Source organism: Bufo bufo, chromosome 1, assembly GCF_905171765.1.
Source record: "Bufo bufo chromosome 1, aBufBuf1.1, whole genome shotgun sequence".
Lineage (NCBI taxonomy): Eukaryota > Metazoa > Chordata > Amphibia > Anura > Bufonidae > Bufo > Bufo bufo.
In genome coordinates this window covers 86,267,722-86,292,202 of record NC_053389.1, presented here as the reverse complement: position 1 = coordinate 86,292,202, position 24,481 = coordinate 86,267,722, and the positions used below count along the sequence as shown (strand labels likewise).

Below are 24,481 nucleotides of genomic sequence, written 5' to 3'. Positions count from 1 at the left end.
CAACTATCCAGGAAGAAGTATAAACCGCAAAGTGAGGCAGTATGGGAGGGAATATAAAGGGAGGCAATCAGTGTAAATAGGTGACAGCTGGGAGCAGGAAAGGAGATGACAAAGTGAAACCAAAACAAAGAACATCATGCAAGAGGTACAGAAGAACGTCTACCAGACCTTCTGAGAGAGCTGGCGGTGACAGATAACCCCCCCTGCTGTGCTAAACACACGTTCAGACAATACACTGGTTGCAGGGCAGACCAGCACCTCCAAGGCGTAAAGGGCAAGCTCAGGCCATGTGCCTAATTTGGAGACCCAGAAGTTGAAGAGGGCAAAACCATCAGTCAGTACGTGTAAGCGTGTGCACACACACTGCTCCACCATGTTGGTGAAATGCTGTCTCCTGCTAAGAAGTTCCATATCAGCTGGTGGTGCTGGTTGTTGTGGCGTGCTGACAAAACTTTTCCACATTTCGGCCATGCTAACCCTGCCTTCTGAGGTGCTGGCGGTGCCCCAGCTGTGTTTTTTTTTTTTATTAACAATTTTTATTGTTTTGCGTTTATCATGGCAAGGTACAAGCTTGAAGACAAATTGTATCAACAATACAAGTGACATAAATGAAGGTAGCATATATATTCGAAAAAATTGTCACAGGTTAAAGTATTCGGCGGGCAATTAGGCCCAACATTGACAGGTATTAGCAAAAATTTGACATAGGTAAGACTCTGGTTAAACAGAATGTCAGATACAATAAAGCTTATTCCCTGATATGAAGAGAAGGAGCTGCATAAGGTCATCAGGGTTTACTAACGGAATATGAGCATGTGATCATCTTCAAATGGGTAAATAATGAAATAGTTTGTTATACAAATCCTCTATATGTTTTCCATGGCGACCATATTTTCAGAAAAGAAGATCTAGAATGAGATTCCCAATGGGAGATTTCTTCCAATCTATATATCTGGTCTACCTTATTGATCCAATGATCAATACAGGGGATGTCAGAAGACAGCCAATGTGTTGGTAGGAGTAATCTAGCAGCTGCCAGTAAGAGTGAGAAGAGGGATGATTTGTGTGATCCCACAGCACCCATTCCCAGGGATATCAGGGCTAGCTCAGGTGAGCAGGGAAGAGTTGACTGACAAATCTGGTTGCAAAGTTGGAGTATCTTGTGCCACCAAGGCTTAATTAGGTCGCAAGACCACCAGATGTGCATTAACATGCCTTTCGATGCGCGACATCTCCAGCAAACGTCAGAGGCAGTCGAGCTGTACCTACATGTTTTATCTGTACCAACGCATAAGGATTTTATAACTATTTTCCTGTATGCGTATACATCTGGATAATCTGTGAGGAGAAATTAAAAGTTTGGTGATCTCTTGGGGTGACAGGCTACGTTGTAAGTCTCTTTCCCAAAGACCCACAATTGCAGGTTTGGGAAGGGAGGAGGGCGACTTCAGGTGTTTATATATTCTAGAAATAGTTTTGGGTGGATATACCTTAGTACTCAGCATTACATCAAACCAGCTGGATTCCCTTGTTTGGGAAATCTTTTTTGCCCAAAGAAGAGCCTCTGTCTTGAGGAAGTGCTGTACTAAGGGATTATTAATCTGTGTATCTAGTATCTTGCATATATCAGGGTCAGGAAGAACACAGCCCTCTTTGTCCAATAGTCGTGAGGTGGCAATCTCTTAAACTCTTAAAGTAATTGGACAGCTCTGTCTTAGTTCCTTGGGTGCCAAATCAATGATGTCCTTAATAAGCAAAAGGGGGGATGGGAGTGTAGGACCTTCAGGGCTGGTTGTGAACCACCTCCAAATCTTTAGGGTGTTGCGAGTGAGAGAATTGGTAATCGAATCAAGTGGTGGGAGCGGCTTATTAGCCAGCAGAAGGGCCCGAATAGGGGATGGAAGTAGCACATTTTCTAATTTGGGCCAGAATTTGTGAACTGGTTCTCTGATCAAATCTATAGCTCTAGAGAGTTGGATTGCTTTCATATAGGTCTCAGGGTCAGGGAGACCAATACCACCTGAAGCTCTTGACTTAGTTAGCGTGTCAAAAGAGATGCGTGGGCTTTTGCCTTGCCAAATAAACTTGCAAATAGTTTTATTCAAAGAGGCAAAATATGATTTAGGTATTTCAATAGGGAGAACTTGCATCAGGTAGGGGAGTTTCGGCATGATCAGGGACATGAAGATATTTTTTCTACCAAACCACGAAAGATAATGAGAATCTAGGGAGTTCTGCATAGATGCTAAAAGGGGTTTGTAATTTAATCGAAATAAGTTAGTTAAATGGGGGGATAGTTTGACCCCTAAATAGGTTAATTGCTGTGTTTGCCAATTAAATGGGGAATGTGTTTGTAGAGAGGAGATGCTAGCAGGAGATAGGCCTATATGAAGCACTTGGGATTTGGAGGGATTAATCTTGAAATTAGAAAGGGAACCGAAAAGACTAAGTGCTGATAGGATCTTGGGCATGGATTTATGTGGGTTGGTGGTGATGATTAATAAGTAGTGTTGAGCGAACAGTTCGAGCATAGTTCGGGTCCGTACCGAATTTTGGGGTGTTCGTGACACGGACCCGAACCCGAACTTTTTCGTAAAAGTTCGGGTTCGGGTTCGTCGTTCGGCATGTATTTTGGCGCATTTTGAAAGGCTGCAAAGCACCCAATCAACATGCATCATACTACTTGCCCTAAGATGCCATCGCAGCCATGCCCACTATTGGCAAGGCTGTGATTGGCCAAGTGCAGCATGTGACTCAGCCTCTTTATAAGCTTGTGCGCACGTCGGGACGTGCTCACTCCCGATGTGAATAGAACAGGGATAGACGCAGCTGATGCTAGGGCGAGAATAGGCAGGGATAATTGAATAACTGGAAGCAAATTTCTCTCCTCCACCTGTGATTCATCTGAACAACTGCAGCTGAGCTGCTTTTTTGATAGGGATTGGATATTTTTAGAGTGGCCAGAGTGATTTTTCCATCCACATGTACCTGGGCTGACCGCCGGCCGCCATTTTGCGACTTGTAGTGCTGCAGCAGAAGCTGCCACAGTGTGCATTCCAAAGCTCCAAAAAAGTCAGACATCTACACCTGGGATTCAGACCAATAGCGATTTAGCAGCACAGTCCAAGGCTATTTTTTTTAAAGGTTGTGCAGACCATTTTGTGGCACATGTTACTGGGCTGATAGGCGGCGGCCATCTTGGGACTAGTGCTGCAGCACAATCTCTCCCAACGTCCATTAATCACTTGTAATAGTGGTCTGTGCCATAGAAATCCTACATCAGGGACTTGGGTGTGCTTGTGTCACCCCTACTAATACCAGTCCACCTGTAATCCATACAGTGAAAAGCCATAAAGTATTCCAGTGAGGGAATTTTTTTTTTATTTAAAAAAGGCCAAGTTAGTTTATCTGGCGTTCAATATACTAGATACAGTTAGGCCTGCGTTTCATACATCTGGAATTAGCAAACTAATGTGCTGGGGTTGGGAAAACATATATGTACCCATACTAGAATCTGTCAAAGAAAGCGGTACTCACATATAACAGTCATTCCATCTGTAATCCATACAGTCAAAAGACTGAAAGTATTCCAGTGAGGGAATTTTTTTTTTATTTAAAAAAGGCCAAGTTAGTTTATCTGGCGTTCAATATACTAGATACAGTTAGGCCTGCGTTTCATACATCTGGAATTAGCAAACTAATGTGCTGGGGTTGGGAAAACATATATGTACCCATACTAGAATCTGTCAAAGAAAGCGGTACTCACATATAACAGTCATTCCATCTGTAATCCATACAGTCAAAAGACTGAAAGTATTCCAGTGAGGGGATTTTTTTTATTTAAAAAAGGCCAAGTTAGTTTATCTGGCGTTCAATATACTAGATACAGTTAGGCCTGCGTTTCATACATCTGGAATTAGCAAACTAATGTGCTGGGGTTGGGAAAACATACAGGGAGTGCAGAATTATTAGGCAAGTTGTATTTTTGAGGATTAATTTTATTATTGAACAACCATGTTCTCAATGAACCCAAAAAACTCATTAATATCAAAGCTGAATATTTTTGGAAGTAGTTTTTAGTTTGTTTTTAGTTTTAGCTATTTTAGGGGGATATCTGTGTGTGCAGGTGACTATTACTGTGCATAATTATTAGGCAACTTAACAAAAAACAAATATATACCTATTTCAATTATTTATTTTTACCAGTGAAACCAATATAACATCTCAACATTCACAAATATACATTTCTGACATTCAAAAACAAAACAAAAACAAATCAGTGACCAATATAGCCACCTTTCTTTGCAAGGACACTCAAAAGCCTGCCATCCATGGATTCTGTCAGTGTTTTGATCTGTTCACCATCAACATTGCGTGCAGCAGCAACCACAGCCTCACAGACACTGTTCAGAGAGGTGTACTGCTTTCCCTCCTTGTAAATCTCACATTTGATGATGGACCACAGGTTCTCAATGGGGTTCAGATCAGGTGAACAAGGAGGCCATGTCATTAGATTTTCTTCTTTTATACCCTTTCTTGCCAGCCACGCTGTGGAGTACTTGGACGCGTGTGATGGAGCATTGTCCTGCATGAAAATCATGTTTTTCTTGAAGGATGCAGACTTCTTCCTGTACCACTGCTTGAAGAAGGTGTCTTCCAGAAACTGGCAGTAGGACTGGGAGTTGAGCTTGACTCCATCCTCAACCCAAAAGGCCCCACAAGCTCATCTTTGATGATACCAGCCCAAACCAGTACTCCACCTCCACCTTGCTGGCGTCTGAGTCGGACTGGAGCTCTCTGCCCTTTACCAATCCAGCCACGGCACCATCCATCTGGCCCATCAAGACTCACTCTCATTTCATCAGTCCATAAAACCTTAGAAAAATCAGTCTTGAGATATTTCTTGGCCCAGTCTTGACGTTTCAGCTTGTGTGTCTTGTTCAGTGGTGGTCGTCTTTCAGCCTTTCTTACCTTGGCCATGTCTCTGAGTATTGCACACCTTGTGCTTTTGGGCACTCCAGTGACGTTGCAGCTCTGAAATATGGCCAAACTGGTGGCAAGTGGCATCTTGGCAGCTGCACGCTTGACTTTTCTCAGTTCATGGGCAGTTATTTTGCGCCTTGGTTTTTCCACACGCTTCTTGCGACCCTGTTGACTATTTTGAATGAAACGCTTGATTGTTCGATGATCACGCTTCAGAAGCTTTGCAATTTTAAGAGTGCTGCATCCCTCTGCAAGATATCTCACTATTTTTGACTTTTCTGAGCCTGTCAAGTCCTTCTTTTGACCCATTTTGCCAAAGGAAAGGAAGTTTCCTAATAATTATGCACACCTAATATAGGGTGTTGATGTCATTAGACCACACCCCTTCTCATTACAGAGATGCACATCACCTAATATGCTTAATTGGTAGTAGGCTTTCGAGCCTATACAGCTTGGAGTAAGACAACATGCATAAAGAGGATGATGTGGTCAAAATACTCATTTGCCTAATAATTCTGCACGCAGTGTATATGTACCCATACTAGAATCTGTCAAAGAAAGCGGTACTCACATATAACAGTCATTCCATCTGTAATCCATACAGTCAAAAGACTGAAAGTATTCCAGTGAGGGAATTTTTTTTATTTAAAAAAGGCCAAGTTAGTTTATCTGGCGTTCAATATACTAGATACAGTTAGGCCTGCGTTTCATACATCTGGAATTAGCAAACTAATGTGCTGGGGTTGGGAAAACATATATGTACCCATACTAGAATCTGTCAAAGAAAGCGGTACTCACATATAACAGTCATTCCATCTGTAATCCATACAGTCAAAAGACTGAAAGTATTCCAGTGAGGGAATTTTTTTTTTATTTAAAAAAGGCCAAGTTAGTTTATCTGGCGTTCAATATACTAGATACAGTTAGGCCTGCGTTTCATACATCTGGAATTAGCAAACTAATGTGCTGGGGTTGGGAAAACATATATGTACCCATACTAGAATCTGTCAAAGAAAGCGGTACTCACATATAACAGTCATTCCATCTGTAATCCATACAGTCAAAAGACTGAAAGTATTCCAGTGAGGGAATTTTTTTTATTTAAAAAAGGCCAAGTTAGTTTATCTGGCGTTCAATATACTAGATACAGTTAGGCCTGCGTTTCATACATCTGGAATTAGCAAACTAATGTGCTGGGGTTGGGAAAACATATATGTACCCATACTAGAATCTGTCAAAGAAAGCGGTACTCACATATAACAGTCATTCCATCTGTAATCCATACAGTCAAAAGACTGAAAGTATTCCAGTGAGGGGATTTTGCTTATAAAAAATAATATATTTCATTGTGGTGCGAGTTGAATCGCAACAATGAAGAAAAATACTATTAAGGGACGAGGACGCGGTCGTGGTGGTGTCCGTGGAGCCTCTGTTGCTGGTAGAGGACGTGGCCGTTCGGCCCCAGGCGCACACAGTAGGGAACGAACTCCCTCAACTAGCCGGCAGAATGTACCGCAATATCTCGTGGGGCCCAATGCCGCTCTTAGGATGGTAAGGCCTGAGCAGGTACAGGCATTAATCGATTGGTCTTCCACCCAGTCTTCTGCGGAAAGCGCACAGGTGGCACCTGAAAACCAAGCCCATCAGTCTGTCACATCACCCCCAAGCATATCAGGGAAACGGTCTGAGCCACAAGTTATGCAGCAGTCTCTTCTTCTTTTTGAAGACTCTGCTTCCAGGGTTTCCCAGGGGCGTCCACCTAGCCCTTCCCCAGTGGAGGAAGACATACCATGCACTGACGCACAACCACTTATGTCTCTAGATGAAGAGGACATGGGAATACCACCACAGCAGAGTCACCGACTCTCTGATGATGACGAAACACAGGTGCCCACTGCCGCGTCTTTTTGCAGTGTGCAGACTGAACAGGAGGAGGTCAGGGAGGGAGACTGGGTGGAAGACGATGCAGAGGACGATGAGGTCTTAGACCCCACATGGACTGAAGGTCGTGGCGATGACTTTCACAGTTCAGAGGAAGAGGTAGTGGTGAGACCGAGACAACAGCGAAGCCAAAGAGGGAGCAGGGGGCCAAAGCAGACGAGCCGCCGCCCCCAGAGTTCGCCTGCTACTGGACATCGCCAACAGGGACCCAGCCCCACAAAGGCAGCTTCAAAGAGTTCCCTGGCATGGCACTTCTTTAAACAATGTCCTACCGACAAGACCCGAGTGACTTGCACGCTCTGCCATCAGAGCCTGAGGCGAGGCATTAATGTTCTGAACCTCAGCACAACCTGCATGACCAGGCATCTACATGAAAAGCATGAACTGCAGTGGGGTACACACCTTAAAAACCAGGCACTCGCTGAGGCTCCCCCTGCTCCCTCTACCGCTGCTGCCTCGGCTTCCGCCTCGAGAGGAATGTTGCCACCTGCCGAGCAGCAAACAGAGGATGTGCCACCGACACCACCACCACCGCCACCGTCAACTAGCGTCTCCACTATATCACACAGCAGCGTTCAGCTCTCAATATCTCAAACCTTAGAGAGGAAGCGCAAATTCCCCCCGAGTCACCCTCGAGCCCTTGGCCTGAACGCCAGCATTTCTAAACTGCTGGCCTTTGAAATGCTGTCATTCCGGCTGGTGGACACAGACAGCTTCAAACAGCTGATGGCCATGGCTGTCCCGCAGTATGTGGTTCCCAGCCGCCACTACTTCTCCAAGACAGCCGTGCCTTCCCTGCACATGCAAGTGTCCGATAAAATCAAGTGTGCACTGCGCAACGCCATTTGTGGCAAGGTCCACCTAACCACAGATACGTGGACCAGTAAGCACGGCCAGGGACGCTATATCTCACTAACTGCACACTGGATGAATGTAGTGGCGGCTGGGCCCCCGGCGGACAGTTCCTTGGCGCACGTCCTTCCGCCCCCTAGGATCGCAGGGCATCATTCTCTGCCTCCTGTAGCCTCCTCCTTCTACTCGGCTTCCTCCTCCACTGCTTCCACCAGCTCATCCGGTCAGCCACACACCTTCACCACCAACTTCAGCACAGCCCGGGGTAAACGTCAGCAGGCCATTCTGAAACTCATATGTTTGGGGGACAGGCCCCACAGCGCAAAGGAGTTGTGGCGGGGTATTGAACAACAGACCGACGAGTGGTTTCTGCCGGTGGGCCTCAAGCCAGGCCTGGTGGTATGCGATAATGGGCGAAATCTCGTGGCAGCTCTGGGACTAGCCGGTTTGACGCACATCCCTTGCCTGGCGCATGTGCTGAACTTGGTGGTGCAGAGGTTCATTCACCACTACCCCAACATGTCAGAGCTGCTGCATAAAGTGCGGGCCGTCTGTGCGCGCTTCCGCCGTTCACATCCTGCCGCTGCTCGCCTGTCTGCGCTACAGCGGAACTTCGGCCTTCCCGCTCACCGCCTCATATGCGACGTGCCCACCCGGTGGAACTCCACCTTGCACATGCTGGAGAGACTGTGCGAGCAGCAGCAGGCCATAGTGGAGTTTCAGCTGCAGCACGCTCGCGTCAGTCGTACTGCCGAACAGCACCACTTCACCACCAATGATTGGGCCTCCATGCGAGACCTGTGTGCCCTGCTGCGCTGTTTCGAGTACTCCACCAACATGGCCAGTGGCGATGACACTGTTATCAGCGTTACAATACCACTTCTATGTCTCCTTGAGAAAACACTTAGGGCAATGATGTTAGAGGAGGTGGCCCAGGTGGAGGAGGAGGAGGAGGATGAGGGCTCGTTTCTAACACTTTCGGGCCAGTCTGTTCGAAGTGGCTCAGAGGGAGGTTTGTTTAAGCAGCAGAGGACAGGTTCACAAGTCGCCAGCCAAGGCACTGTACTGGAGGACGAGGAGGATGAGGAGGAGGAGGTGGAGGGGGACGAGGATGACGCAAGTTCACAGCGGGGTGGCAGCCCAGGCCCATCACTGGTGCGTGGCTGGGGGGATACGGTGGACGATGACGATACGCCTCCCACAGAGGACAGCTTGTCCTTACCCATGGGTAGCCTGGCCCACATGAGCGAATATATGCTCCAATGCCTGCGCAACGACAGCAGAGTTGCCCACGTTTTAACGTGTGCAGACTACTGGGTGGCCACCCTGCTGGATCCCCGGTATAAAGACAATGTGCCCACTTTAATTCCTGAACTGGAGCGCGACCGTAAGATGCGCGAGTACAAGCGCACGCTGATAGAGGCGCTCTTGAGAGCATTCCCACATGTCACAGGGGAACAGGTGGAAGGTGAAGGCAGAGGAGTGGCAAGAGGTCGCCAACGCAGCTGTGTCACGGCCAGCTCATCTGAGGGCAGGGTTAGCATGGCAGAAATGTGGAAAAGTTTTGTCTCCACGCCACAGCTATCTGCACCGACACCTGATACGGAACGTGTTAGCAGGAGGCAGCATTTCACTAACATGGTTGAACAGTATGTCTGCACACCCCTCCACATCCTGACGGATGGTTCGGCCCCATTCAACTACTGGGTTTCGAAATTGTCCACGTGGCCAGAGTTAGCATGTTATGCCTTGGAGGTGCTTTCCTGCCCGGCGGCCAGCGTTTTATCTGAACGCGTATTCAGCACGGCAGGGGGCGTCATTACTGACAAGCGCAGCCGCCTGTCCACAGCCAACGTGGACAAGCTGACCTTCATAAAGATGAACCAGGCATGGATCCCACAGGACCTGTCCCTCCCTTGTGCAGAGTAGTCCTTATTAACTGCCTAAAACATGTCTTGTTGTGCTACGGGCCACTTCTTTATTTGATACAAATTTTATGAAACCCACAGTTGAATGAAACTCTTCTCTGTCTGGGCGCCGGGGCCTAACCAGATGAAAGTGGCCGGTTAAACTAACGGGTGACATGAAGCCATAACCTCTGCCATGCTACCTCTGTCTTCTGTCTGGGTGCTGAGGCCTAAGTCAAATAAAGCGGTCTTCTGCTGTGCTGGGGGATATGAAGCTAATCTCTGACCTCTCTCCTCTGTCTGGGTCCAAAGGCCTAAATCACTGAAAGAGGCCTTCTCCTGTGGTGTGTGATATGATGCCAGAATATGTGCTGTGGGGCCTCTCTCCTCTTCCTGGGTGCAGGGGTCAAATAAACTAAATTGTGGCCTACTCCTGTGGTGGTTGATATGATGCCTGATTCTCTGATGTGGAACCTCTCTCCTCTGTTTGGGTGAAGGGGTCAAAGTAACTAAATGGTGGCTTCTCCTGTGGTGGCTGATATGATGCCAGAATATGTGCTGTGGTGCCTCTCTCCTCTTCCTGGGTGCAGGGGTCAAAGTAACTAAATGGTGGCTTCTCCTGTGGTGGCTGATATGATGCCAGAATATGTGCTGTGGGGCCTCTCTCCTCTTCCTGGGTGCAGGGGTCAAAGTAACTCAATGGTGGCTTCTCCTGTGGTGGCTGATATGATGCCAGAATATGTGCTGTGGTGCCTCTCTCCTCTGTCTGGGTCCAAAGGCCTAAATCACTGAAAGAGGCCTTCTCCTGTGGTGTGTGATATGATGCCTGAATATGTGCTGTGGTGCCTCTCTCCTCTTCCTGGGTGCGGGGGTCAAAGTAACTCAATGGTGGCTTCTCCTGTGGTGGCTGATATGATGCCAGAATATGTGCTGTGGGGCCTCTCTCCTCTTCCTGGGTGCAGGGGTCAAAGTAACTCAATGGTGGCTTCTCCTGTGGTGGTTAGTATGATGCCAGAATATGTGCTGTGGGGCCTCTCTCCTCTTCCTGGGTGCAGGGGTCAAAGTAACTCAATGGTGGCTTCTCCTGTGGTGGCTGATATGATGCCAGAATATGTGCTGTGGGGCCTCTCTCCTCTTCCTGGGTGCAGGGGTCAAAGTAACTCAATGGTGGCTTCTCCTGTGGTGGCTGATATGATGCCAGAATATGTGCTGTGGTGCCTCTCTCCTCTGTCTGGGTCCAAAGGCCTAAATCACTGAAAGAGGCCTTCTCCTGTGGTGTGTGATATGATGCCTGAATATGTGCTGTGGTGCCTCTCTCCTCTTCCTGGGTGCGGGGGTCAAAGTAACTCAATGGTGGCTTCTCCTGTGGTGGCTGATATGATGCCAGAATATGTGCTGTGGTGCCTCTCTCCTCTTCCTGGGTGCGGGGGTCAAAGTAACTCAATGGTGGCTTCTCCTGTGGTGGCTGATATGATGCCAGAATATGTGCTGTGGGGCCTCTCTCCTCTTCCTGGGTGCAGGGGTCAAAGTAACTCAATGGTGGCTTCTCCTGTGGTGGTTAGTATGATGCCAGAATATGTGCTGTGGGGCCTCTCTCCTCTTCCTGGGTGCAGGGGTCAAAGTAACTCAATGGTGGCTTCTCCTGTGGTGGCTGATATGATGCCAGAATATGTGCTGTGGTGCCTCTCTCCTCTTCCTGGGTGCGGGGGTCAAAGTAACTCAATGGTGGCTTCTCCTGTGGTGGCTGATATGATGCCAGAATATGTGCTGTGGGCCCTCTCTTCTCTTCCTGGGTGCAGGGGTCAAAGTAACTCAATGGTGGCTTCTCCTGTGCTGATTGATATAAAGCTGATGGTTGTGCCATCTGACATGGTTGCCAGGGTCTGATTCAATGGGGGCCTACTCCTGTGGTGGGTGATCTAAATGCCTGATTCTCTGCTGTGAAACCTCTCTCCTCCGTCTGGGTGTAGGGGTCAAAGTCTTTCAAAGTCGCCTTCTCCTGTGCTGATTGATATGAAGCTGATGGTTGTGCCATCTGACATGGTTGCCGGGGTCCCATTAAATTGTGGCCTACTCCTGTGGTGGTTGATATGATGCCTGATTCTCTGATGTGGAACCTCTCTCCTCTGTTTGGGTGAAGGGGTCAAAGTAACTAAATGGTGGCTTCTCCTGTGGTGGCTGATATGATGCCAGAATATGTGCTGTGGGGCCTCTCTCCTCTTCCTGGGTGCAGGGGTCAAAGTAACTCAATGGTGGCTTCTCCTGTGGTGGCTGATATGATGCCAGAATATGTGCTGTGGTGCCTCTCTCCTCTTCCTGGGTGCGGGGGTCAAAGTAACTCAATGGTGGCTTCTCCTGTGGTGGCTGATATGATGCCAGAATATGTGCTGTGGGGCCTCTCTCCTCTTCCTGGGTGCAGGGGTCAAAGTAACTCAATGGTGGCTTCTCCTGTGGTGGTTAGTATGATGCCAGAATATGTGCTGTGGGGCCTCTCTCCTCTTCCTGGGTGCAGGGGTCAAAGTAACTCAATGGTGGCTTCTCCTGTGGTGGCTGATATGATGCCAGAATATGTGCTGTGGGGCCTCTCTCCTCTTCCTGGGTGCAGGGGTCAAAGTAACTCAATGGTGGCTTCTCCTGTGGTGGCTGATATGATGCCAGAATATGTGCTTGGGGCCTCTCTCCTCTTCCTGGGTGCAGGGGTCAAAGTAACTCAATGGTGGCTTCTCCTGTGGTGGTTAGTATGATGCCAGAATATGTGCTGTGGGGCCTCTCTCCTCTTCCTGGGTGCAGGGGTCAAAGTAACTCAATGGTGGCTTCTCCTGTGGTGGCTGATATGATGCCAGAATATGTGCTGTGGTGCCTCTCTCCTCTTCCTGGGTGCGGGGGTCAAAGTAACTCAATGGTGGCTTCTCCTGTGGTGGCTGATATGATGCCAGAATATGTGCTGTGGGGCCTCTCTCCTCTTCCTGGGTGCAGCGGTCAAAGTAACTCAATGGTGGCTTCTCCTGTGGTGGTTAGTATGATGCCAGAATATGTGCTGTGGGGCCTCTCTCCTCTTCCTGGGTGCAGGGGTCAAAGTAACTCAATGGTGGCTTCTCCTGTGGTGGCTGATATGATGCCAGAATATGTGCTGTGGTGCCTCTCTCCTCTTCCTGGGTGCGGGGGTCAAAGTAACTCAATGGTGGCTTCTCCTGTGGTGGCTGATATGATGCCAGAATATGTGCTGTGGGGCCTCTCTCCTCTTCCTGGGTGCAGGGGTCAAAGTAACTCAATGGTGGCTTCTCCTGTGCTGATTGATATAAAGCTGATGGTTGTGCCATCTGACATGGTTGCCAGGGTCTGATTCAATGGGGGCCTACTCCTGTGGTGGGTGATCTAAATGCCTGATTCTCTGCTGTGAAACCTCTCTCCTCCGTCTGGGTGTAGGGGTCAAAATCTTTCAAAGTCGCCTTCTCCTGTGCTGATTGATATGAAGCTGATGGTTGTGCCATCTGACATGGTTGCCGGGGTCCCATTAAATTGTGGCCTACTCCTGTGGTGGTTGATATGATGCCTGATTCTCTGATGTGGAACCTCTCTCCTCTGTTTGGGTGAAGGGGTCAAAGTAACTAAATGGTGGCTTCTCCTGTGGTGGCTGATATGATGCCAGAATATGTGCTGTGGGGCCTCTCTCCTCTTCCTGGGTGCAGGGGTCAAAGTAACTCAATGGTGGCTTCTCCTGTGGTGGCTGATATGATGCCAGAATATGTGCTGTGGTGCCTCTCTCCTCTTCCTGGGTGCGGGGGTCAAAGTAACTCAATGGTGGCTTCTCCTGTGGTGGCTGATATGATGCCAGAATATGTGCTGTGGTGCCTCTCTCCTCTTCCTGGGTGCGGGGGTCAAAGTAACTCAATGGTGGCTTCTCCTGTGGTGGCTGATATGATGCCAGAATATGTGCTGTGGTGCCTCTCTCCTCTTCCTGGGTGCAGGGGTCAAAGTAACTAAATGGTGGCTTCTCCTGTGGTGGTTGATATGATGCCTGATTCTCTGCTGTGAAACCTCTCTCCTCCATCTGGGTGTAGGGGTCAAAGTCTTTCAAAGTCGCCTTCTCCTGTGCTGATTGATATAAAGCTGATGGTTGTGCCATCTGACATGGTTGCCAGGGTCTGATTCAATGGGGGCCTACTCCTGTGGTGGGTGATCTAAATGCCTGATTCTCTGCTGTGAAACCTCTCTCCTCCGTCTGGGTATAGGGGTCAAAGTCTTTCAAAGTCGCCTTCTCCTGTGCTGATTGATATGAAGCTGATGGTTGTGCCATCTGACATGGTTGCCGGGGTCCCATTAAATTGGGGCCTACTCCTGTGGTGGGTGATCTAAATGCCTGATTCTCTGCTTTGAAACCTCTCTCCTCCGTCCGGGTATAGGGGTCAAAGTCTTTCAAAGTCGCCTTCTCCTGTGCTGATTGATATAAAGCTTATGCTTGTGCCATCTGACATGGTTGCCGGGGTCTGATTCTATGGTGGCCTACTCCTGTGGTGGGTGATCTAAATGCCTGATTCTCTGCTGTGTAACCTCTCTCCTCCGTCTGGGTGTAGGGGTCAAAGTAACTAAATGGTGGCCTACTCCTGTGGTGGGTGATATGATGCCTGGTTCTCTGCTGTGGGACCTCTCTCCTTTGTCTGGGTGCTGTGGTCAAAATAATAGTAAGTGACCTTCTCCATTGGTGGGTGACTTGAAGCCTGATTCTGTGCTACGGGACCTCACTCCAATTAATATTGTTTAATTTTTATTTATTTTATGTTAACTCATCATTTCCCTATCTACATTTGTTTGCAGGGGATTTAACTACATTTTGCTGCCTTTTGCAGCCCTCTAGCCCTTTCCGGGTGTGTTTTACAGCCTTTTTAGTGCCCAAAAGTTCGGGTCCCCATTGACTTCTATGGGGTTCGGGTTCGGGATGAAGTTCGGGTCGAGTTCGGATCCCGAACCCGAACATTTTTCGAAAGTTCGGCCGAACTCGTCGAACCCGAACATCCAGGTGTTCGCTCAACTCTATTAATAAGTCATCCGCAAAGGCTGCTAACTTGAATTCTCGAGTTCCAACTTTCAGACCTTTAATATCACTACTTTGTCTAAGGGTTTGCAGGAGGGTTTCCATTACTAGTACAAATAAGAGGGGTGAGAGGGGGCACCCCTGTCTCGTCCCATTTCTAATGGTAAAACAGGAGGATAGTAATCCATTGACCGACACGGACACCGAGGAGCACGTGTACATTGCAAATACTGCATTGATATATGGCTCAGGGAGTCAATCTGATATATGTCCAATCCACTCTATCAAATGCTTTCTCGGCGTCCGTGCCAATCAGGACCAAGGGAGTGTGTTTATGAGAGGCATAGTACAAGGAGTCTAGTATTTTTGCGGTGTTGTCCTTCCCTTCTCTCCCCTTTACGAAACCTACCTGATCTGGATTGATTAGTTCAGGTAAGAAGTTTTGTAACCTAGTGGCCAACATCTTGGCTATAAGTTTAAGATCTACATTAAGTAGAGAAATTGGGCGATAGTTGGAGCACAATGTGGGGTCTTTGCCCTCTTTGGGTATTATTGTTATAGTGGCCTTAGTCATATCAGGTGAAAGTGGGATGTTAGACATAGCTAGATTACAAATAGGTAGCAGATATGGTAGAAGTGTGTTTTTGAAGGTTGAGAAATAAGATATGGGGAGACCGTCCGGGCCAGGAGATTTACCTCTGGGGGTCGATTTAATGGCAGTTTCTAGTTCAGAGACAGTAAAGGGTTTGATTAAGGACTCTCGTTGTATTGAGGTTAAGGCTGGGAGGTCAAGTGTGTCTAGAAAGGAGTTTATGTTGGTTTCCCTGCACTTAGAAGGATTAGGTAGGTCAGTGACTGGAAGGTTGTAAAGGGAGTTATAAAATAACCAAAATTGATCAGCTATCTCCTCAGCCTTGAACATTAGAGTACCTTGCTGAGACCTAAGAGATTGAACGTAGCGGGAATTTCTTCTCTGTTTAATGCGATTCATCACATATTTAGAGGCTTTATTGCCGTGGGCAAAATTTTTCTGCTGAACAGACAAGAAAAACTTGGCTGAGCGTTCATTTAAAAAATGTTTTAATTGAGCTCTGAGGGAAGAAAGTTCCGCTAGTTGCTGATCTGTCAGGGATTGTTTATGAGCTTTCTCTGCCATATGAATTTTTGACAGCAAGTCGTTGAGTTTTTTCTCTGATTCTCTTTTCAGAAAGGAGCAGAGACCAATCAGCCTGCCTCTAATGTACGCTTTATGAGCGTCCCATAGGACTTGTGGGGATATCTCAGGGGTATTATTTATTAGGAAGTACTCCTCAAGATAAGAGGTTATGAGGGCAGTATGTTTTGTGTTATTTAGTAGGGATTTATTAAATCTCCAGTTGGTTTGTCTATTAGTTTTGTGGTCTGGGCGTATTTCACAGTAGATCGGGGCATGGTCGGACAAGGTAATACTTCCAATTTTTGGAAATGAGCAGAATTGCAGTTTGTCTTTCGGTATGAAAATATAATCAATTCTACTATATAAACTATTAGCAGAAGAATAGAAGGAATAATCAATTGCTTCAGGATTGTGGCAGCGCCAAATATCTAAAACTCCCAGGTTATGCAATTTTGTTTGCAACAATCTGAGAGCTTTTGACGAGGCTGGGGATTTTTTGGAAGAGGTGTCTATTGAAGGGTTCAAAGCTATATTGAAGTCACCTGCCATGATCAGAAAACCTTCCCTATGTTTCTCTATCAAAGATAGGACTGGGGTGAGCCAGCCGTTTTGGTCTACATTTGGGGCGTATATGTTTGCAAAAGTAAAGGTGGCTTGTCCCACTTGGCCTATAAGGATCAAGTATAGACCCTCTGGGTCTTGAACATGAGATTTATATTAAAAGGGGAGCCCTCTACAAAAGTCAATGCTGACTCCCCTCGAGGCTGCACCCCCAGCACCACAATGGTACCAGCTAGGAAATTTAGAGTGGGAAAGGTTAGGGTAATTTCCGTGTTTGAAGTGCGTCTCCTGTAAAAAGACCACTGAGCACCTCTCTGTGCAGGAGAGAGAAAATATGGGATCTCTTAGAAGGGGATCTCAGTCCCTTAACATTGTAGGAAACCAATTTAAAATCAGTCATGTCTCTTCAAAGAAAGGGGGAAGGAGTCTAAGAGATGTAGCAAAGGGAACCTGATCAACCAGCAGCAAGGCGGAGGAGGGAGTGCGGCCACGAGGGGAGCCCAGGAGCATCCAACCATTCAGGGAAATCTCATCTTGCACGCTCTGAATCTGTGAGGACATCTGTTTACCCATTTTAGAGAGTATTAGAGTAGTTTCAAAGTACCTGTCAAAACAATAACAATATGAAACACAAAATAAAACAGTGGATAGAGACAAAAGATGAGTAAATATCATCCAAACTAGGTAAGTCATATCAACTGTGCCTTTCTGATTAGGCAGCATGAAAGGGGGAAAGGGTAAAGTGCCACTTATACTGGAATATTTGGACCCAGGTTATATTAGTGGGAGAGTTAGGGGGTCTGCAAGGATATAAAGGGAATCCTTATAGTTTTAGCTCAGTATGAAGCAAGCAAGGGACAAATGGTGAGGGGGAAAGGTCCGCCCACACCAATTGGTGGAGAGAATAGTGCATAACATTAAAAGATATAGGTGAGCAAGATTAGGTGTCTCACACAGCTTCATAGATATGGGAGAGTACATTTATACATGAGGTAGCTTGATCTTGTTAATTAGTAACGTGACTATTTTAACCTTAAAACAGATGGGAAACTCAGGAGAGAGATCCCTACTGTCTCAACGTCCAATACTGGGCAGAGAGCAAAGCATGACCTGAGGAAGTGAAAAAAGATAAGCCAGGCTCTCCACTCAGTATATAGGAAATGGTCACTTAGTAAGCAGTGTGACAGTATTTTAGAATTAGTACGTCCCATATGTTGCTGTTAATAATTCACCTAATCTAGGAGAGAAGAGAGCATAGCAGACTACTTCTCCACTATGGTCAGACGTTTGGGGGGTAGAGAGGGAATTCTCCTTTCTGCTTCTTTTTTTTTTTTTTTTTTTTAGTCTACATACAGATGAGAAAAAAGGATCCCCACTGACTCTTCCTCCAACACTGAATGGAGATATGGCATATGAAAGAGCAATGAAAATAAGAATACCAGCATCCCCATTCAGTATCTGGAGTAAAACCCCTGTGGAGTATACCATTTAAACATATTATTGTTAGTACAAAGGTCCATGGATTGAGTCCTATGGATCCCTATTAACAGGGAGAAGGGTTACAGGCAGATTACTTATCCGCTAGGGCTAAGCGCTTCGGAGTAGTTGGAAAGTTCCCTCTTCTGGATCTTTGGGATTTGGGAGTGTGGAGCAGTTCCCAAGGTGTTACCGTAGGTAGGTCTGGTAAGGTGGTCATGCTCTGGACCATGTCCCAATTTTCTATAGGTAGCGGAGAGATCTGAAGAAGGTCATAGGCTTTATCCAGGTCTCCAAAGGAAGCAATATGGATGCGGCGACCATCATGGAGGAAGGAAAGACCAAATGGGAATGTCCATCTGTATATGATCTTGTGGTAGCGTAGTAGGTCTGTGAGTGGTTTCATTGCTTTACGCTTTCTCAGGGTTGATTGGGCTAAGTCCTGAAAAATGGTAATGGAGTTTCCCTCCCATTCCACAGAGTTGGAGTTCCTGGAGCTAGCCAGTATAACTTCTTTCACGGGAAATGCAAAAATCTGCAGATAACATCTCTGGGAGGTTCATTGGACTGTGGCTTGGGGCGGAGTGCTCTGTGCGCCCTTTCTATTAAAACTTCATGAGCAGAGTCCAGGCCCAGTAGTTTAAGACAAATCTGAATAACTGTTTCAGGGATATCCATTACCGGAATTGTTTCAGGGATGCCTCTGAAGCAGAGATTATTTCGTCTGCTTCTATTTTCCTGATCCTCCATAGCGGTATATAAGGAGTTAATATGATTCTGGGCTAGGGACAGGCTGGAGGACACCTCACTCTGATGTTGTAAAATCGTAGCCTGGGTGTCTTCTAGCACTTCCACCCTTCTGCCTATGTGGCGTACATCCTCTTTAATAGAAGATAGATCCAGGCTAAGGGGACCCAAGGCGTCAGCCAGCGCTTCTTTAAGGAAAGCCCTGGAGATGGGCAGACATTCTGTGTCACAGGGTTCTTCCCCTACCTTATCAGCGCTTGCAGCTGCTGCTTCCTTGTGGCTGGAGCGAGGTGTCCCGGGGCGCCATCTTGGATTCTCTGTTAACTGCCGCTGCGGCCGTCTTTTTAATGAATTTCTCAATTTCTCCGGTTTGGCTAAGAGATCTGATGTGACCTGTCTGGTCAGCAGGCTTTTGGCCACCGATTTTGACCATTTTGCAGTCCAGTTAGCTGATAATAAAGTGCTGTGAGGGATAAGCTAGCAGGAGAGCTGCACCTCACACAACCATCCGGCTTTGGTGCCCCAGCTGTGTTTTGGCGACCTCTTTCTCCTCCTCAGCCTTCGCCTTGTGCTTCCACTGTGCCCCCGCTGTCAGGTGGGAATGCCATAGCTTTTACTATGCAGAGCAGGGGTTTTTCATCGGCAAAAATGGGTTAATGTCAACCATCAATGTAACAGACGAATTTTAGAAATTTAGGTACCTGTCACCTATGCAGAGCGGGGGTTTGTATACGGCCAAAATGGTAAAATGAAATGTCACCCGAGAATGCAACAGATGATTTTTTAGAAATTTAGGTCCCTGTTACCTATGCAGAGCAGGGGTTTATTCACGGCAAAACTGAGTTCATGTCACCCACCAATGAAACAGATGATTTTACAAAATTTAGGTCCCTGACACCTATGCAAAGCAGGGGTTTGTATACGGCAAAAATGGGTAAAATGTCACCCGAGAATGTAACAGACGATTTTTTGAAATTTAGGTTCCTGTCACCTATGCAGAGCAGGGTTTTTTTCACAGCAAAAATGGTAAAATGTCACCCAAGAATGTAACAGACGCTTTTGCACCCTGCTCCCTCTTTTGCTGTGTTGGTGCCTCTGTGCGACCACCGCATCTTCCTCCAAACTTCACGTCACTCGCATGACCTTGATTCCATGTGGGGTCTAGTACCTCATCATCCTCCACATCATCTTCCACCTACTCTTTATTCCTGCCCTCCTTGTCGGTCTGCAGACTTCAGAAAGCCACAGCAGTTGGCACCTGTGTTTCGTCATCAGAAACGTGCTGCGGTGGTCTTCCCATGTCCTCATCTTGAAACATAAGTGGTTGGACATCAGTGCACTCAATCTCTTCCACTTCTGGGGCAGGGCTATGTGGCTGGCCCACGGAAACCCTGCCAGCAGAGTCATCAAAAAGCATAAGAGACTGCTGCATGACTTGGGGCTCAGACTGCTTGGCTAAATTGCAAGGGGGTGAGTTGAAAGACAGAGGGCCATGGGCTGTAGGTGCCAACTCTGAGCTTTCAGCAGGGGATTGGGTGGGAGAAAATGTGAAGGAACTGGAGACACTGTTAGCCACCCAATCTACTATCACCTGTACTTGTTCTGGCCTCATCATTCGTAGAGCCAGATTCGGGCCTACCAAATAATGCTGAAGGTTCTGTCGCCTACTCGCACCTGAGGAAGGTGTTTCACTTGTGTGTGTAGCTGGCACAGATCGACCATGTCCTCTCCCTGCAACAGGAGCTCCACCAACACCAGCAGCACCACGACCAGGGCCACGTCCCTTATTTGACGCTCTCCTCATTCCTTGCGTTCACCCATGCAACTAACAGATGGTTTATGTCAGGCGACAATGTAACCGCCAATAGTCAACAATTAAGTTCACTGACAGTAAGGCTGTGCCGGTGTCATAAAGAGAAAAAATTTCTTGAGGTCACACAACAGTGTGACAGTTGAATTTAATACAAATACTTCACTGTCCAAATTTTTTTAATTTTGACAAACAGCAATGTATCAGCAGTATTTATTGCGTAGGCCGCAAATGTACTTTCTAGCAACAATTTTTTTATTTTTCAATAAAAAATGTAACTGCAGTATTTGGCGGTTTTATTGGACTGTCAGAAATTCAGCACAGGGCAAAAGGGTACTTTACTGCCCAAAAAAAGTTTTTTTTAACCCTAAATGAAACAGATGGATTTAACTGAGATTATATTTCACTCTCACAAATGAAGCACAGGGGTTTTCTACATAAAAAATGGTAGATATGTCACCCCCTGGGTCCCTGAACTCACAGATGGTATTATTTTTCCTTCCCCTGGCACATATGCAGTGCAGGTGCACTTTAAAAATGGGTATATGTCGGCCACTACAAGAACAGGATTAAATGATTGTCCCTGACACATATGCAGTGCCGTTGCACTGCTGTTGCACAAAATGGCCGCTGATGCCCACCTAACTAACAGACGGATTAAAACGTATTTTTCAGTCTCACTGGGCTCAGTGCAGGGTACAAAAATGTTGCATTGCACCCCAAAAACAAAAAAAACGCTATAGATTGCTGACTTCACACCAAATGAAGATTTCATAGTCTTTCCTAATCTCTCCCTCACAGCAGCAGCATCCTATCCCTACACTAATCAGAGCAGAGTGACATGCATCGCTACGTGACTCCAGCTTATATAGAGGCTGGGTCACATGCTGCACTTGGCCAATCACAGCCATCCCATTAATAGGCATGGCTGTGATGGCTTCAAAGGGCACACGAGTTAACTGCTTGTTGATTGTCTGCCCTGCAACCTTTCAACAAGCGCAATTAAATCGCCAACCACCGAACTCAAACCCGAACTTTTATAAAAAATGTTCGGGTCCGGGAACAAAAAACCTAAAAGTTCAGTACGAACCCGAACTTTACAGTTTAGGTTCGCTCAACCCTAGTTGTCATTTAATTTGTAAGACAATTCTTCCCAAGATACAGTATTTCTGTAGACTAAATACAGTATAGTGCAAAAGTACCTTCCCTCTTCCAAGTATCCTTTTCTAATCTTCCATACATGAAAACATTTATAGGGAAATCATATAGCACAAGTTTTCAAAACATTGCATTTACTTGATATCAGCCATGTGAAAAATAAATTTAACAAATAATTGCACCTAGGCAAATAATGACTATGCACATCTTTTTGATTACTAAACTCTAATAGTGTTGGTCCAAAAACAAATCTTTCAATTTGTCACTTAAGCTAAATTTTCTTCAAAATACGGCTTAAACGAGCCAGAAAACTAGAGATAATGCTTACAGATTGAGCTGTCGGAGCAGCTCTCTGATGGATTCACTAACAAGGAAATGCTGCAGATAAAGTGAAAGTGAAAGCCGTAGAGAATAAACTGATAAACATTTTTAATAAAGACCAATAGGAAAAATACCAGTACTTTATGAAAAAGAAGTAAAGTAGAAATAAGTCAAGTTCAATGATTAAAAAATGTGTCATTTAGGCTTCCACATATTTGCCACATTGTGATTGACTTTTGTTTTAAATAATAAAGACATTTTAAAGAGTTGATATTTGTAAGCTATAAAAGTTTTCATAAAATAGGATTTATTATCTAATTTAGAAGAGAAAACTAAGAAGAAAACTCAACTATTGGAGGTTGGTTTGGAAGATTGGGAGCTGAAGAATATCCCGGACTTCTTTCTGACGGCCCATGACTCTTCCCCAGAGCACACTACCAACATTAAACAGTATTTGGCTGTACAACAATAGTTACAGACCGCATGTCTATCAATATTTTATGCTGCCCCCAGTGAGCTCAGTATAAAGGCTTAGAACATTCTACTGTATAATGTCTCCATGTGTAAAACTTTATCATTGTAGACATGCATTCAACTTCAAATGCAGAAAATGAAAGACATGATATGTTAGGTAAAGTTTAACATGCATTATTGTCAGATGACTTTTATAGTAAACCTACCTCAAGATAAACCACCCAGGGCATCACCAGTGTTGCCAACAAAAGATCAGCTACAGCAAGGCTGACAATTAGGTAATTGGTGGTGGTTTGTAGAGCCTTTTCCCTAGACACCGCCATGCAGACCAAGACATTACCAAAGACGATGACAAATATGAGGAGTGTAAGCAGCATGGCATAGTAATTGTAGTGAGTCTTCTGATCAATGGCTGTGCCATTAGTGCCATTATTGTATTCATCATCATTGTACATGGACAGATTCTTTAGATCCATGAAGGTGAGAAGATTCCTCTCCAAATTAGCCCTGTGGAAAAGAAGAAACAGACTTAAAAGTAATGCATGGCATATTAATTTTCCATGTTTATATTCTGCACATAGTGTACTAGATATTAAAAAGATATTCTATGAATGATGTGCTAATTACTCTGTTTGGACATGGTTACACATACAAGCCAGATAACATTTTTTTACAAACAGAATAAAATGCTATAAAGTAACAAAATAAATAATATTTACCTTAGCAAGCCAATGCCGCTATAGCAATGGCATGGCATGGTGACATGTGATCGCTGCAGCCAATCACTGGCTGCAATGGTAAGTCCACCAAGGTCTCTACTGAAGCTAGTGATTGGCTGCAGTGGTCATTCATCATGTTGACATATCATTGCTGCAGTGTGGAGAAAAGAAACCTTTGAGATACCTAGAAAGCTCCAGAAACTGATTGTTAGGTTAACAATAACTTATTTTGTTATCTTACTGTATTGTAAATTGTAAAAAATCATGTATTCAATTTCAGGTTACACTGTATCAAGTAGTATTCATAGATTGCAGAACTTTTTGAGTTACTCTATGTCCTTCATCAAAAGAGTCTGATACGTTCTACTGGGTACTACTTTATACAATGTGTCCTATTTATCTGGACCAAATAAAATTGAATACTGCTAAAAGTCGATTCACTCTGAGCAGAAATGATGGAGCTATGCATCAGCCACTGTTGTCAACAGACAAGCTTTTGGTGGTGGTGGTGGTTAGTGATGATCGAGCACCAAAGTGCTTGGGTGCTCTACAGAGGATCCGAGCATTAAACCAGGCACCCCCTGCTCTGAAGAGGGGAGGGTGCCAGGTCCCACTGTGGTCTATGCAGAAGATCGCTGCACAGTGAGGGAATCCCCCAGTGTGAGTCTGCGGCTTAGGGGTCCCTGCTCTAACTCCACATATAGCTATGTCCATATCTGGATTCAGTGCTTGGGGACACCCAGTGTATTTAAATCCAATTTAGCCTCTATTTCTAAAAGAGTTCTGCTGGGATTTGTACTCACAACCACCTACATCAGAGGAAAGGACTTTAACCACTGAGCTATAAAGCTGAGTGATAAACTATGTCAGAAAACCTCATAGTAGTTTGTCATGTAGTAAGTATTCCTATACAGCAGCAGTATCACTTCATATTTCAGTGCAGGTTAACATGTAGCTGTATAGCGTAGTGGTTAAAGATCTTGGCTCTAATGTAGAAGGTTGTGAGTTCAAATCCCAGAAGACACGTTTGAGAAATAGAGATTAAATTTATATATATTTTTTTTTTTTGGGTAATTGTAAAAAACGTATGGCACAAAATAAATGTGTAATTAGTTTAAAAAATATATATTTTATATATATATATATATATATATATATCTATATTACAAACTACTATGAGGTTTTTCTGACAATTTATCATTCAGCTTTATAGCTGAGTGGTTAAAGTCCTTGCTTCTAATGTAAAAGTTCAAATCATGGCAGAAACTTTTCAGAAATAGAGGCTAAATTGGATTTAAATACACTTTGTCACGACCACCCCCGCTTAATTCAGACTTACGACCG

The 24,481-nt window shown here is 45.6% G+C and overlaps 1 protein-coding gene across 3 annotated transcripts in view; it reads right to left on the bottom strand.

The window, feature by feature from the left end:
- The window catches only part of DRD2 (dopamine receptor D2), a 337,249-nt gene extending 314,355 nt beyond the window's left edge, over positions 1–22,894 (bottom strand). For all 3 annotated transcript variants that reach the window (XM_040415550.1, XM_040415549.1, XM_040415548.1), the window contains exon 1: positions 22,625–22,894. In XM_040415550.1, coding sequence (XP_040271484.1) covers positions 22,625–22,894 — 270 coding nt within the window. The remainder of the gene's footprint in view (positions 1–22,624) is intronic.
- Between the last annotated feature and the right edge of the window lie 1,587 nt (positions 22,895–24,481).